This window comes from Carcharodon carcharias, chromosome 31 (assembly GCF_017639515.1).
Source record: "Carcharodon carcharias isolate sCarCar2 chromosome 31, sCarCar2.pri, whole genome shotgun sequence".
In the NCBI taxonomy this organism is placed as follows: domain Eukaryota; kingdom Metazoa; phylum Chordata; class Chondrichthyes; order Lamniformes; family Lamnidae; genus Carcharodon; species Carcharodon carcharias.
In genome coordinates, this window is record NC_054497.1 from 9,336,176 (window position 1) to 9,351,137 (window position 14,962).

The following is a 14,962-nucleotide window of genomic DNA, read 5'->3' on the forward strand; positions in this document are numbered from 1 at the left end:
CCACTTGCCTAGAGGAGTGCAGCTCCTACAACACTCAAGAGGTTTGACACCGTCCAGGACAAAGCAGCCCGCTTGATTGGCACCACATCCACAAACATTCACTCCCCCCACAACTGACGAACACTGGCAAGATGCACTGCATAAACACATCAAGGCTCCTTAGGCAGCACCTTCCAAACCCATGACCACTACCACCTCGAAGGACAAGGGCAGCAGATAGATGGGAACACCACCACCTGGAAATTCCCCCTCCAAGTCACTCACCATCCTGACTTGGAAATATTTCAGCCGTTCCTTAACTGTCACTGGGTCAAAATCCTGGAACTCCCTCCCTAACAGCGCCGTGGGTGTACCTACACCACATGGACTGCAGCGGTTCAAGAAGGCAGCTCAGCACCACCTTCTCAAGAGCAATTAGGGATGGGCAATAAATGCTGGCCCAGCCAGTGACACCCACATCCTGTAAATTAATAAAAATAAATTTCCTCTGAACAGCACTAACAGCGCTCTGTATCATGAGTGTAGCTTCACACGTACTGCTCTAGTTAAGAGAGGAAATGCTTTTGACCCCAATAATCTGCCTTTCTGGCCCACTAATTTCACAGAGTAACAGAATTGTTATGATGCAGAAGGAGGCCATTCAGCCCATCGTGTCTGCACCGGCTCTCCAAATGAACATTATGACTCTGCCATTCTCCTGCCTTTTCCCTGTAAACCTGCACATTGTTTCTATTTAAATAATCAGCTAATGTCCTCTTGAATGCCTCGGTTGAACCTGCCTCCACCAACCTCCCAGTCGGTGCATTCCAAACCCGAACCACTCGCTGTGTGAAAAAGCTTTTTCTCACCTCACATTTGTTTCTTTGCAAATCACTTTAAATCTGTGCCCTCTCGTTCTTGATCCTTTTATGAGCGGCAACAGCTTCTCCTTATCTGCTCTGTCCAGCACCCTCATGATTTTGAGCATCTCTATCAAATCTCCTCTTAGCCTTCCCGTCCCTTCCCCTCTCCTCTTTTGCACTAAAATACCTCCCCACCTGACGAAAGATGTACTCGCCTTACAGGGAGTGAAGCGAAGATTCCAGGGTTAAGCGTGTTGCCCTATGAGGAAAGAAAGGGCCTTTGTTGTCTCCAGTTTAGAAGGATAAGAGGTGATCACCAATGAAAGATTTTCCTGAAACTTTCTTGAAGAGCTTGTCAGGGTTGATGCTGAGAGGCTGTGTCTCCTGGCTGGAGAGTCTATAACTCTGGGGTATAGTCTCAGGATAAGGGGTCAGTCACTTAGGACTGAGATGAGGAGAAACTTCTTCGCCAACAGAGTTGGAATTCTCGACACCAGAGGGTTCTAGGTGCTCGAACATTGAGTAAATTCAAGACTGAGGTCGATGGAACTCTGGACTCTAAGGGGATCGGGAGGAAAGATGGAGTTGAGGCTGAAGAACAGCCTTGATCTTACTGACTGGCGAAGCAGGCTCAACAGGTCAAAAGGCCTACGCCTGCTCCTGTTTCTTATGATCTTATCTGTTCACCAATGTTTTAATTAAAACCAAGTTGGGAACTTAGCTATGGAATGCATTAGAGAGGGCCCTGAAGCCCATTGGGACCCAGTTGTTAATGGGCTTGGGAAATCAAAAACTAGTTTCATCTGTGGCTAACACACTTGCTTCTGAGTTGGCATGTTGCTGGTTCAAATCCCACTTCAGAGACTTAAGCACAAAATCTAGGCTGCTATGGCCAGACTTTGAGATTGTGAATGAGCCCGATAGGCCAGACATGGAGAACTTGTGGGGGCGAGACCAGAACTCGGGGTCATCAATGTGAGACAGTCAATTATAAATCCAATGGGGAGTTTGGGAGAAATTTCTTTACCCAGAGATTGGCGAGAATGTGGAATTCACTACCAAGGGGACGATCGCTTCCTGCAAGAGTATTCAGCTCTCCAGCACAGTGCCATCGGATACCATGGGAATGATGCTGCTCATTAATCCTGTACCTTGTGGAAGCATCTGTTTCAAACCAGGGAATCACTCTCGACACCTGAAAGCAGGGCAGCGGCACAGCACTCCCTAGGAGTGTGGCTCATTGTTGCGAGGTTCAGCAGTGGAGATTTATTTCTCATTTTATCCATTCACGGGATGTGGGTGTCACTGGCTGGGCTCAACATTTGTTACCCATCCCTAGTTGCCCCTTGAGAAGGTGGTGGTGAGCTGCCTTCTTGAACCGCTGCAGCCCATGTGGCATAGGTACACCCACGGCGCTGTTGGGAAGGAAGGGAGTTCCAGGTATTGGACCCAGCGACAGGGAAAGAAAATGCTTCAAATCAGGACCAACACCTCCCCACATTGTACCTCTGTTGCAGCGCAGCCTCCAATGAGACACACAAAAATCCCAACTCCAAGGAATAACATCTTCAGCTGCGCCAGGCTGTGTCAGACTGGGCAAGCTTGTCCCTGGCTGGCCCGTCTCACAGGGCTGTACATGTAGAGTACATATTGGGTAAAAGGGGACCATTCACTGCTGCTCAATGCTATCTGCCTCCTGCGTGCATGGACATGTGTGTAAAATGCGACACCACAACGTCTTGAGTCGGTGATCATTGTGAGTAGGATGAACTACACGGGTGACGGAGGAGCCAGTAATACTACAGGAGATAAAAACAGGGCCATACATGAGGCCCAGCTTGACAAATAGTGCACAACAACAATAATGTACATTCGTATAGCACTTTTAAAGTAGTAAAACGTCCCCTAGGCACTTAACTGGGATGATTAGCAAACAAAATTTGTCATCAAAGCAATTGTAAAATGTTGTGTGTCGTTTGGTAGGTCTCATGAAGAGGTTCTGAGTCTTGTATAGTTTAACAGTAGTGTTTGTTAACTGCTTGTAACTATATATATATATATATATATATATACACATATACACAGTATAAGGTCTAAGCTGTCTCTGTGCTTGCCTCTACACACGTCTCTGTCCAGAACAAGACTGCCCTCTAGACGAGGGTCATGTGATCATTTACATCACACTGTGGGGGGTAATGTACCCAGTCCCACATTAACCCTTTCTCTGCCAGACCCTTATACTACAATCAGGAGGTATTCACACAGGATGATCAGAAACTCCGTCAAAGAGGTAGGTTTTAAGGAGGACCTGGAGGCCTCCACCTCCCTCGCCCCAACCCTAAACCTCTCCACCTCTCTCCCTCCGGGAAGGGAATTCCAAGTCCAGGTAGCTGAAGGCGACTGCTAATGCTGGAGTGATTCAAATTGGGGTTGCTCAAAGCAGCCTTGGCGGGTTGTAGGGGCTGGAGGAGATCACAGAGCTAGGGAGGGGGCAAGGGTCAGGGTGGGATTTTTAAAAATCAGGACGAGAATTTTTAAATTTAGATTTTGCCTGACTAGGGACGAGCATGGGGAGAGATGGGTGAATGGGGAATGGCTTGAGTGCGGACATGGACAGCAGTTTATTTGATGAGTTCATCTCGTACAGATGAGAACGGCATATATAAAAAACACACGTTAGTTTACAACGCCCTGTATAATAATGGTCTATTTGAGACAGTGAGAGGAAAGGGGAGAGTAAAGGAATTTGAGATGGAGGAGCAGATGGGAGGAGAGATGGTGGAGAGAGAGAGGAGAGGCAGAGAAAGGGAAAACAGAGGGCAGAGAAAAGGAAGAAGGGAGGAGGGGAGGGTCAAAATTAGAGGAGAGATTGGGGAATAAAGGAGCAAGAGAGGGGGGAGAGAAAGGAGGGGAGAGAGAAGAAGAGGATAAAGGGGGAAAAGAAGAGAGAAGAGGGGAGAAGGAGAGAGGGAGCAGAGAGGGAAAGGTGTGGAGAGAGGGTGGGGAGAGATAGGGAGGAGAGAGAGAAGGTTGAGAGGAGATTTGTTAGAGTTTTTCAAAATAATGAGGGGTCTGGACAGAGTAGATGGGGAGAAACTGCTCCCACCGGTGGAAGGATTGAGAATGAGAGGACATGGAGTTAAGGTAATTGGCAAAAGAAGCAATGGAGACATGAGGAGAAACTTTCTCACATAGCGAATGGTTAGGATCTGGAAGGCGCTGTCTGAGTGTGGTGGAGGCAAGTTCAATCGAGGTAGACACAATGGGCCAAATGGCCTCCTTCTGTGCTGTAACAATTCTGTGATACTGTGTGAGAGAGTCACGAGGGGAGAATGGCTGAGGGGAGTTGAGGGGAGAATCTCAAAGAAGGTATGGAACAGAAATAAGGGAAATGAATGGTTAAGAGAGGGGGGGTGAAAGAGTGAGGAGAGAGTAAAGAGTGAGAGACAGAGAGAAAGGGAAGATTAGAGAGAAGACTGGAAGATGGGAAGGTGTGAGATTGAACAGAGTGAGAGGGAAACAGTAGAAAAAAAGGAGAGGGAGAAGGAAAACAGAGGAAGAACAAGAGTGGGAGATTGAGATAGTGATGAGAGAGAGTGAGGGAGTAGAGATTGAGAGAGAGAAATCAGGTCAAATGGAGAAAAGGGAGAGGGGATGACTATGCAGAGGAAGGGAGGAGAGAGGGAGAGAGCAAGAAGAGAGGGGGAAGGGGGAGTGTGAGATGGGGAGGGGAGAATGAGAAGATGGAGGAGAGAGAGAGAGAGGGGGAGGGGGAGAGATTGAGGAGAGAGGAGGGGAGAGAGATCGAGGAGCAGGTGAAAGAGAGAGGAGGGAAGATGAGTTAGAGATTGAGGGGAGAGCTGGGGGAGAGAAAGAGGAGAGAGGGAAGAGAGAGAGATCGAGGAGAGACAGGGAAAGAGAGATCTAGGAGAGGGGGGGAGAGAGAGATCAAGGAGAGATGGGGACAAAGAGAGAGGCGGAAGATCAAGGACAGGGGGAGAGAGAGATTGAGAAGAGAGGGAGAGAGAGGGTTCCCCACTACTAAAGTTTTACCGTCTTTCCCCCCTCGCTCTTCCTGCTCTTTCCTCAAGTTTTCTCTACTCTAGTACTCACTCCAGCTCTCTCTCTCTGTCTCAATCTCTCACTTTCCCCATCTCTCCTTGATCTTTCTCTCTCCCCATCTCTCAGATCAAGGGCTGTTACATGATGGAACCTCCTAAACATGCTCAGAATTTGCCATCATCCTGGAGATTGTGGTGAGATCACTGTTTGGTCAAGATATCAGCTCCATCCCAGAAATCTCAGAATCTGGGGCCTTCACACTTTCAGGAATCTATGGAAATCCTTTATAAGCCAGTCGGTCCCAAACGTTTTCCTGATGTGACTCCATTTTAAATCTCAGACTTTGTGTGACCCTGAAGTCACCTTAAATGGGGTGAGGGGAGGGGGGGAGGGGTGGAGGCTAGGGGGTTGAGTTGTTCAGTGCTGAGGGGTAGGTTTATTTGTTGATGGGGTGAGGGGGGGGGGGGGGTTAAAACTGCTGTATTTTGCCCTGGAAAAAAACAAAGGCTCTATAAGTGGATGTAAAAGATTCCACAGCACTATTTTGAAGAACGACAGGCTCATTCAAAGGAATAGGCTTATTGGAGCATCTTAAAGGGGGGGAGAGAGAAGCAAAGAGGTTTAGGGCCTTGGCTGCTGAAGGGAGAGAGCAAGAAGAGAAGGGGGAGGAGGAGGAGAGAGATCGAAGGGAGGGCGAGAGTCTGGGTCGTGGCTTGAGCCTCGTTGTACCGTCTCTCTCTGCTGCAGCCTGAGGCTGCCACACAGATGTCCTCTGTGTAGCCCTGTCCCCGAGGAACCAGGCCTGCAGCCTGACTGGACCCTGAAAGATTTCGGGGATCAGAGACGTGCTAAGGATGTAGGGGTCGTGGATGGTCCCTGGGAATCATGCGCAGACCCTGTAGGATATGTTTGTGGCGGTCACACACCAGCTGAACATTCAGCGAGTGGAAGCGCTTGCGGTTGACGTAGTTGACTGTTTGTTGCCACGGAGTTCTAAGCACCATCGGAGTGCAGTCAATGACATCCTGCACCTGTGGAAAACCAGAGATCTGTGCAAATCCCAGTGCTCAGGCTTCCTGGTTTTCCTGAAGCACAAAGCTCGGTGCCTTCGCCAATATGGCGTCCGTGACCTCCCGGATACACTTGCGAGATCCCTATGGAGCCCTGGAATGAGCCACTGGCTTCAAAATGGAACACCACAGTCACTTTCACAGCCACTGGCAGTGGGTGCCCTCCATGTCCCCGTGGCACCAAATCCTGCAGCAGGCGACATATGTGACCAACCAGTTCCCTAGACATGTGCAGCCTTTGGCGACACTAGTTCTCAGTCATCTGCAGGAATGACAGGTGCTGTCTATAGACCCTGAGTCTAGCGCGGTGCCTACGAGCGACGGCTCTCTGCGGATCTTCAGCTGCGTGTGCAGCAGGCCCTGTCGCCTCTTTATCTTGAGGTAACGGTTCCTCCCTTTGCTGAGCCAGGTGCATCTGCCGCTCTCTTCTCTTTTTTCTCTGGTCTCTGTAAGCCGTGAGGCATACTGCCAAATCACCAGGCCCCATGGTCCTGCAGGATCAAAGAGAGAGACGCGTGGGTTAGCATGGGTGTACTTAGAACCTCCCCTGGTTAAGTTTCAAGGGCCCTTCATGCATGCAGGGGAGTGCTGGTCACCACTTGGATAGCCAATGTGCCGGGTGCTTCATGGCTGCCTGAACTAGACTGCAGGCTGTGCTCTCAGCTCAGGCACAGGCATTCTCCTAACCCGCACTGAGAGGCTGCACTGTTAGCTTGAACCATGGGGGAGACCGGTCCAAACCTGAATAAGGACATTGCAAGGAGCTGTGAGCACCTCCAGCAGTGACTCATGGCCGCCTGTCGCAAGGGGGTTGTACAACCTGCCCTGTCGGCCAATCGCTCTGCTGCCCCCTAAAACACACATTAATTTGCGGTCTGCGCCCGAGGGGTGAAATGTTCTGGAGCACTTGGTGCCTCTTTCATGTTTTTGCGTGGCTTGAGTGGACAGAAAAGCTTCAGAGTCCCGGCTCCAAGCGCCTCAATGGAGCTGTTGCTGAACGGTCTCAGCTGTGGACGAATGCTGACTTTTGCCAAGTTTTGCCAAGTGCGTGGCCGTTTGCCTCACTCCCCCTCCCCTCTCGCCATCACCCCACCCCCAGCATGTAGCTGGAGTGCTTCCTTCAGTCTGTCTGTGCTGCCTTGCCCCCCACCCCCCACCCCCACAACCGCGCCCCCCCCCCCGCCCCACAAACCCGCGGATACGCAGCGCCTCTCCCTCGATGTCCTGCGGGCGATGCTCGCGAGTGCTGCGCAAGGTTGTGCGAACTCACCTCCGAGTTCCCCTCGAAGTTCAGGTCGCCAGGTTTTAAAGGCAGTCGTGAAGCTGGTCGTCCTGAAGCCACGCCGACAAGGGGCGGTACATCTGACGCACGGGGGTGACTCCGGCGAGCAGGGCTTATAATTAGATGCAAATATATTAAAGCGGCGTTCCTGATCTGCGGGTGAAGCAGGCGATCGCAAACTGCTTTTGCGACGGCGTCAAACTGATTTTTGTCTTCCCGCCATATTATCCCTCGATCACCATGACGCCCGACACCTACGGAGCTGGAAAATTCCGGCCACGAACTCGGAGCCAAGGCACAAAATATCACATCACTTGATTATATTCCTTTTTAAATGCAGAAAGTTCCGTGAATTGCATTGCTTGTTAGAGCTTGGTCTATCCGTGCATGTGAGACAGACTCTCATTTTTAATCTGGAATCGGGTTACTGGCACATCCCTGCCTCATACTGCCACCTAGAGACTCGCATATCACACTAACTCATGATCATTACACTTACACCAGAGCTCACACCACCATGCAACCCCCCCCAACACACACACACACACACACACACACACACACACACGCACATGCATGCACGTACACACACACATGCATGCATGCACGTACACACACACACACGCATGCATGTACACACACACATACACACACACATGCACATACACACACATGCATGCACGTACAAACACCCACGCATGCACGTACACACACACACGCATGCACGTACACACACGCGCATGTACGTACACACACATGCATGCATGTACACACACACATACGCACATGCATGCACATACACACACACGCATGCATGTACACACACATATGCACACGCATGCACGTACACACACGCATGCATGTACACACATACATGCACGTACACACACACGCGCGCATGCACGTACACACACACATACACACACACATGCACGTACACTCGTGCACACACACAGACGCACATGCATGCACGTACACACACACACACCTCACCCTTACCAGGGTGACCAAATATCCTGTGTTTTATTATTCATTAATGCCCCTTATTTTGACAGCCACCCTGCGTCCCGTCTGTCCCGTATTTCTTGGACAGCCTGTGGGAGTCTCCGCTGAGTGCTTTGAGCAGGACTGCGAATCTGTGAGCTAGCAGAGAGATGGTAATGCAGCGACTCCACAAGGTTAAGTTGTACTCTTTGGTTGCTTAAAGCCCCCACCCTCCGCCTCAGGCCTCAGCTGTTAGGGTCACCATCCCCCTCCCCCAGTCGCTGTCACCAACATCACCGACCCCCTCCCCACCCAGACAGAATTTTACATCCCAGGGGCGGGCGGGTACACAACCCAATCGGGAGTAAAACAGTGCGTGATGGCGTTGGGCGAGCGTCCCGAAGTCACCGTGAACTCGCGCGATATTTTGGTGGGCGGGCGTGCACGAGAGTCGGGCAGAGCGCCCACCGGCAATTAAGAGGCCGGCGGAGGCCATCAAACGAGCAATTAATTTGCCTTTCTCGCTGCCCATACAAGCTGACGGTCAGCGGGTGGGTGAATAGGCCAAGGGGGCCTTTGCATTTTTTGGGAAACCTCATCCACGGCTGGGGTGAAGCTTCCTGCGGTAACGAAGGGAGGAATGACATTTTTAAACATCATTTTTAACATGTCCCTGTTCACGTGGCTGAGTCACATGGTGGGGACATGTTTCCCTTATTCTTAAAATTGTGCCGGCCGACGTGAATTCTTGGTAGGGGCCCGATCGGGGGCATCGGTCTGTTTCACAGCCACTCCGGGACCTGCCCACCTCGCCCGCCCAACGAGGGGGCAATCCTGCCCCGTGTTCTTATGGTCACCCAGCAACCCCGCCCTGGTCCCCAAGAGCGGGTCACCCAGAATTCACCACCGCGCACAGTCGTCTCTCATCTCCACCGCAAGCCCAAAACGTCAGAGTGAATTATCGAGTAAAGGGCATTCCGCCCTCCCAATCAGTTATCTTGCGATTTGTTCACGCCGTCTGTAAAGGAAGACTTGCATTTATGTAGCGCCGTTCGTGAATGACCTCAGGATGTCCCAAAGCGCTTTACAGCCAACGAAGGGTTTCTGAAGTATCATCACTGTTGTGGGAAATGAAAATTTGAGTAGCACAATCTCTTCGACCCACAACCTGACACGGATCATAGAAATCCATGCATGAGTGTACTGACAAACTGTCCGCCGTTCTTAATGACGGGTCCAAATCTGCATCCACTGGACCCGCTACTAAGCATGTCCTCAAAGCCCTGCTTGAAAGCAAATTACAAAAACATTTCTTGGGCTTGTGTACGAGTAATGAACTGCCTTGTGGTGTATATGATAGGATTCATCCTCAAGCTTCACTGTGTCCACATATGTACTGGCTACCCAAGACACACAAAAGCGATGTCCCATTACACTCTATCTTATCTCTGATTGGTTCTGCACAACAGGAATTGGTCAAATGGTTGAGCAAGTTGCTACAACCAGTTCTGAGTGAGTATTCCACAGTGAAGACTATACACGGCCTACATATCGAAAACAGTGATGACCATGAGCTCATTCGACATTATGAGCCTATTCACTAATGTACCTGCCCAAGGAAGCCATAGACGTTTACACCACATCACTGTGTCATGGCAATCTAGATACACCACCATTCTCTGAATCAGAATTCATTGTACTTATAAACTCAGCAACTCATGTAGTTGAATTCAGCTTTCATGACACCATGTATGCCCAAATAGATGGTGTTGCGATGGGTTCCCCTCTAGGCCCAGCTCTCATTAACATTTACGTTGGTTTCCATGGGAAACCCATTTGCGATAGAATGATGCCTAACCTCCTACCCTTTGCATATTTCTGACATGTAGATGATACATTTGCTATATTTGAATCTGTAGCTGCATGTAAGAATTTCCTTACATACCTTAATGTGCTTCATCCCACCCTCAAATTCACCTTTGAAATGGAGCAGTCTAACGAGCTCCCTTCACTCGACATGTTGGTTGAGAAACCTGCCAATGGGTTTTCTATTACCATCTACCGCAAGCCCACCTTCATTGGTCAATGTACACATTGGGATTCCTACAGTTCCACATGCTATGACTTTGGTTTTATCAGCTTGATGCTGAAATAGGGCGGATAAGGGCTACCCTGGTCAGGTCATTTCGCCCTGTATATCGCACAAACTCTCATGAAGGCCGTCACTTTCAGTCCTGAAAAGTGCCCAGTCCATCTCAGATTATCCTGGAAGGGCAAGGTATCTCAAAAAAGGTGAAGCTAGCTGTCTCACGCTACTACTATGCAGCAGCAACATGAGTGGTATTCGCCACTAACAGGATGCTGCCATCAAGCCTAAAAGACGTTCTACCAACCACAATGAGCAACGTGGCAGTGCCAGTACGATGCCAGGTATATAGGCCGTATGATTGGCAGATCATATCAAACAGCATATCACTTTGGCTACTTGCAATAGACATACTCAAACCAAACCGTGCTTGCAAAACTCACAGCATAATGCCTAACGTTGTATGTGATTCTGTGATTGGACAGCACTTGCTGAACATTGCTGAGTGTGCTAGGAACTACACTAACAACCAATTTAAGATTATCAGTCAGGCTCATTATGTGGCTCACTTATGCTTGCTGGAAATTACATACATTCATATGTAGGTACCTGTGCAAGCAGAAAGAACATCTCCAGGCATTGAGCTTCTTTTGAATTAAACTAAAGCATTGGGGACAAAAGTTCCCTGGTACATTTGCCATGGCAGCACCTCTACCAATTAACTTGCCAACTAATCAACACCCTTTTCTCATGCAGTATAAATTGTTGCTCCCTTTGAAATTTGGCATTCTTGCATCTGTTCTGATGAGTACAAGATGAAAGGTTTCAACAGCATGTTTCTTTTTTCAGCAAATGCAAATGCTTTCTGTTCAAGGGCCCAGTTGATCAGCAAAGTCATAGAACATAGGGTCATAGGTTGGTTAAAGCACAGGTAATTTGGCCCCATTGTGTCAGTGTCAGCTCCCTGCAAGAGCAATTCACCTCGTTGCCTCTCTCCCCTCCCTCGCCTTTTCCCTGAGTCCTGCAAACATTTCCTCTTCAGATAATGATCCAATCCTCTTCTGAAAACCACGAGGCCAGGTCTCTGATGAACCTTAATGTTTAGACACCAAATCAGACCAACAAGCTTAGGCAAGTAAACGGAAAATGGATTACCTTGCACTGTACTCCAAAATACCAAATGACAACAACTCTTGACAGCAGGATCCATTGCACGGAATCACAGAATGGTTACAGCACACAAGGAGGCCATTCGGCCCATCGTGTATGTAGCGGCTCCCCAAATGAGCAACTCACCCAGTGCCACTCCCCTGCCTCCTCCTTGTAACCCTGCACATTCTTGCTTTTCAGATAATAATCCAATTCCCTATTGAGTGCCCCGATTGAACCTGCCTCCACCACACTCTCAGGTAGCACGTTCCAAATTCTAACCACTCGCTGCGTGAAAAAGATTTTCTCATATCACCTTTTTGCTTCTTTTACCAATTACATTAAATCAGTGCCCTCTCATTCTCGATCCTTCCAGAAAGTGGGAACAGTTTCTCCCTCTCTACTCTGTCCAGACCCCTCATGATTTTGAATACCTCTATCAAATCTCCTCTCAGCCTTCTCTTCTCCAAGGAAAACAGTCCCAACTTCTCCAATCTATCTTCGTGACTGAAGTTCCTCATTCCTGGAACCATTCTCATGAATCTTTATCTGCACCCTCCCCAAAGCCTTCCCACTCTTTCTAAAGTGTAGTGCACTGGACTCGATACTCCAGCTGAGGTCGAACTAGTGTCCTATACAAGTTCAAAATATCGTCCATGCTTTTGTACTCTATGCCCCTGTTAATGTCATCCCACTGTCTTCCACTTCCTACACAAGAATCGAGAGCCAATCAAACAGCAGGGTTCTTACCTTGGGGCATCGAAACTATCGTAGGAGCCCACTGTGTAGTGTCGAAATAACCTCTTTGCCTTCTCACTCCGACTCTCTGAAAAAGAAAAGGAATTATTCACTGAGCAGTTAGAAAGGGAGCAGGGGAGGGCTGAGACAGCCAGGATCTCTGCTCAATGTGAGTAGCTCTCTCACCTCTAAGTCACTCTGGGGCTTGAGAGCAAAAATCTACACTGACAAGTCCAGTGCAGTACTGAGGGAGTTCTGCACTGTTGGCGGTGCTGTCTTTTGGATGGAACGCTAAACCCAGGACCCATCTGCCTGCTCAGGTGGATGTTAAAGGTCCCATGGCCACTCTTTCGAAGAAGAGCAGGGGAGTTCTCCCAGGTGCCCTGGTCAATATTTACCCCTCAATCAACATCAAAGGAAAAGCAGATTGTCTGGTCATAGTCGGCATTGCTGTTTGTGGGAGCTTGCTGTGAGCAAATTGGCTGCCGGATTTCCTACAGTACAACAGTGACTGCCCTTTAAAAAGTATTTCATTGGCTGTAAAGTGCTTTGAAATGTCTGGGGGGTGTGAAAAGCACTATATAAATGCAAGTCTTTCCTCTTTTCAATGGAACCAGAGCTGACATTGCCTAAGTGATCTAGACAGCTGTCAGGTCTCTATGGCTCTGTACCACACAGGGTGGTGCCAATCTGCCCACAGAGATAATGGGGGACCTCTAATCCCATTCTTCAACAGAAATACATTCATCTCCTTTTTGAAGGAATACTGTGTGCACTTTTGGCCTCCATATTCAAGGAATATACTTGCAAAGGAGGCAGAGGTTCACCACATTGGTCTCTGGGATGAGGGGGCTGTCCTATGATGAGAGGCTGAGTAAACTGGGTTTATATTCTCTGGACTTTAGAAGAATGAGAGGTGATCTCATTGAAACATCCAAGGTTCTGAAGAGTAGACATTGAGGCTGGCTGCTGGGGGAATCTGAAGGGTAGACATTGAAGCTGGCTGCTGGGGGAATCTGAAGGGTAGACATTGAGGCTGGCTGCTGGGGGAATCTAAATCACAGGGGGCACAGTCTCAGGAAGGGGACAATCATTTGGGACTGAACTGAGGCAAAATTACTTCATTCAAAGGTTTGTGACTCTTTGGGATTCTCTACCCCAGAGGGTTGTGGATGCTCCATCGTTGAATACATTGAAGGTTGGGATAGACAGATGTTTGCTCTCTAGGGGAATTCAGGGATATGGGCAGTTGGTGGGAAAATGCAATTGAAGCCCATGATCTGCCATGATTGTTTTGAATGGCGGAGCAGGCTCAATGGGCAGTATGGTCTACTCCTCCTCCTACTTCTTGTGTTCTTGTGAAGAGATGAAGATACTCAGTCTCCACTGTGATTGTAAGGCTTCTTGCTCCACATAGCCACACAATAAACCACCTCTGGATATTAACGAGAGGGGAGCAAAGAGATTTGTCCATTAGTCTCTGGGCAATCTCAGATCTTCCAAATTCATCGTACAATCTGGAACAGAACTCACAGCTGCTGTTCTTTTTATGCGTTCATGGGATGTGGGTGTTGCTGGCTAGGTCAGCACTTATTGCCCATCCCTAATTGCCCTTGAGAAGGTGGTGGTGAGCTGCCTTCTTGAACCACTACAGTCCATGTGGTGTAGGTACACCCACAGTGCTGTTAGGGAGGGAGTTCCAGGATTTTGACCCAGTGACAGTGAAGGAACAGCAATATATTTCCAAGATAGGATGGTGAATGACTTGGAGGGGAACTTGCAGTTGGTGGTATAAATCTCTGTGTGTGTCTGTGTGTGCATGCGTGTGTCTATGTGTGCATGTGTCTGTGTGTGCGTGTGTGTGTGTTTGTGCATGTGTGTGTGTAAATGTGTGTGTGTGTAAATGTGTGTGTGTGTGTGTGTGTATGTGTATTCGTTACATGTATATACGTGCGCATGCGTGTGTACATATGGGTATGCACGTGTGCGTGCGTGTGCGTGCGTGTGTGTGTGTGTGTGTGTGTGTGTGTGTGTGTGTGTGTGTGTGTGTGTGTGTGTGTGTGTGTGTGTATGCGGAACTTAGGAAAGGATTGGATCAGACCTGGCTGTGATGTCCTTCAGAATCAAATACCTCTGGCATTCATTATTAATGTTCTTGTTTGACACAAAGCGAAAAGCCAGTGAGGCAGCACGTGTGTATGGAGCCAGCCCTGAGGTGGGACTAATCCCCCCCCCAAGCAACTAGAGAGAGAAAATAAATTAGTACTGGCTACAGAAAGCTTCAGGGGAACCTGCTCTGAACACCTCCTCCTCCATAGCAGCAGGTAATATCCGGCAGTGGGGGTTGGGGTATTTGTTTTACAGAACAACATTTTAAGATAAAACAGAACTTAAAGAAACTTGAAACTTGGGTTGAAACTGGGTCAGCCAATGAGCTGGAAGCGTAGCAAGACTTACAGCAGGCAGTCTATTTTACAGCAAAATCTATTTACTCAGAAGGCAGAGCCTATTTAAACAACACATTTAGCAAACAGGCTACAGAGTCTATTTAAACAGTACATTACAACAAACAGTCTAATGAGCCTATTTAAACAGTGTATTACAGCAGTCTATAGAGTCTGTTTAAACAGCACATTACAACAGTCTACTGAGTCTGTATAAACTACATGCAGCAAACAGTCTACAGAGTCTGTTTAAAATGTATACAGCAAACAGTTTATAAAGTCTATTAAAACAGCACACTTCTGTA

The 14,962-nt window shown here is 48.6% G+C and overlaps 1 protein-coding gene across 1 annotated transcript in view; it reads right to left on the reverse strand.

Annotated features, from left to right (window-relative positions):
* The window catches only part of LOC121271497 (SH3 and multiple ankyrin repeat domains protein 1-like), a 389,623-nt gene that overhangs the window by 273,866 nt on the left and 100,795 nt on the right, over window positions 1-14,962 (reverse strand). Inside the window, 1 exon segment of the mRNA XM_041177480.1 lies at window positions 12,226-12,301. Coding sequence (XP_041033414.1) covers window positions 12,226-12,301 — 76 coding nt within the window.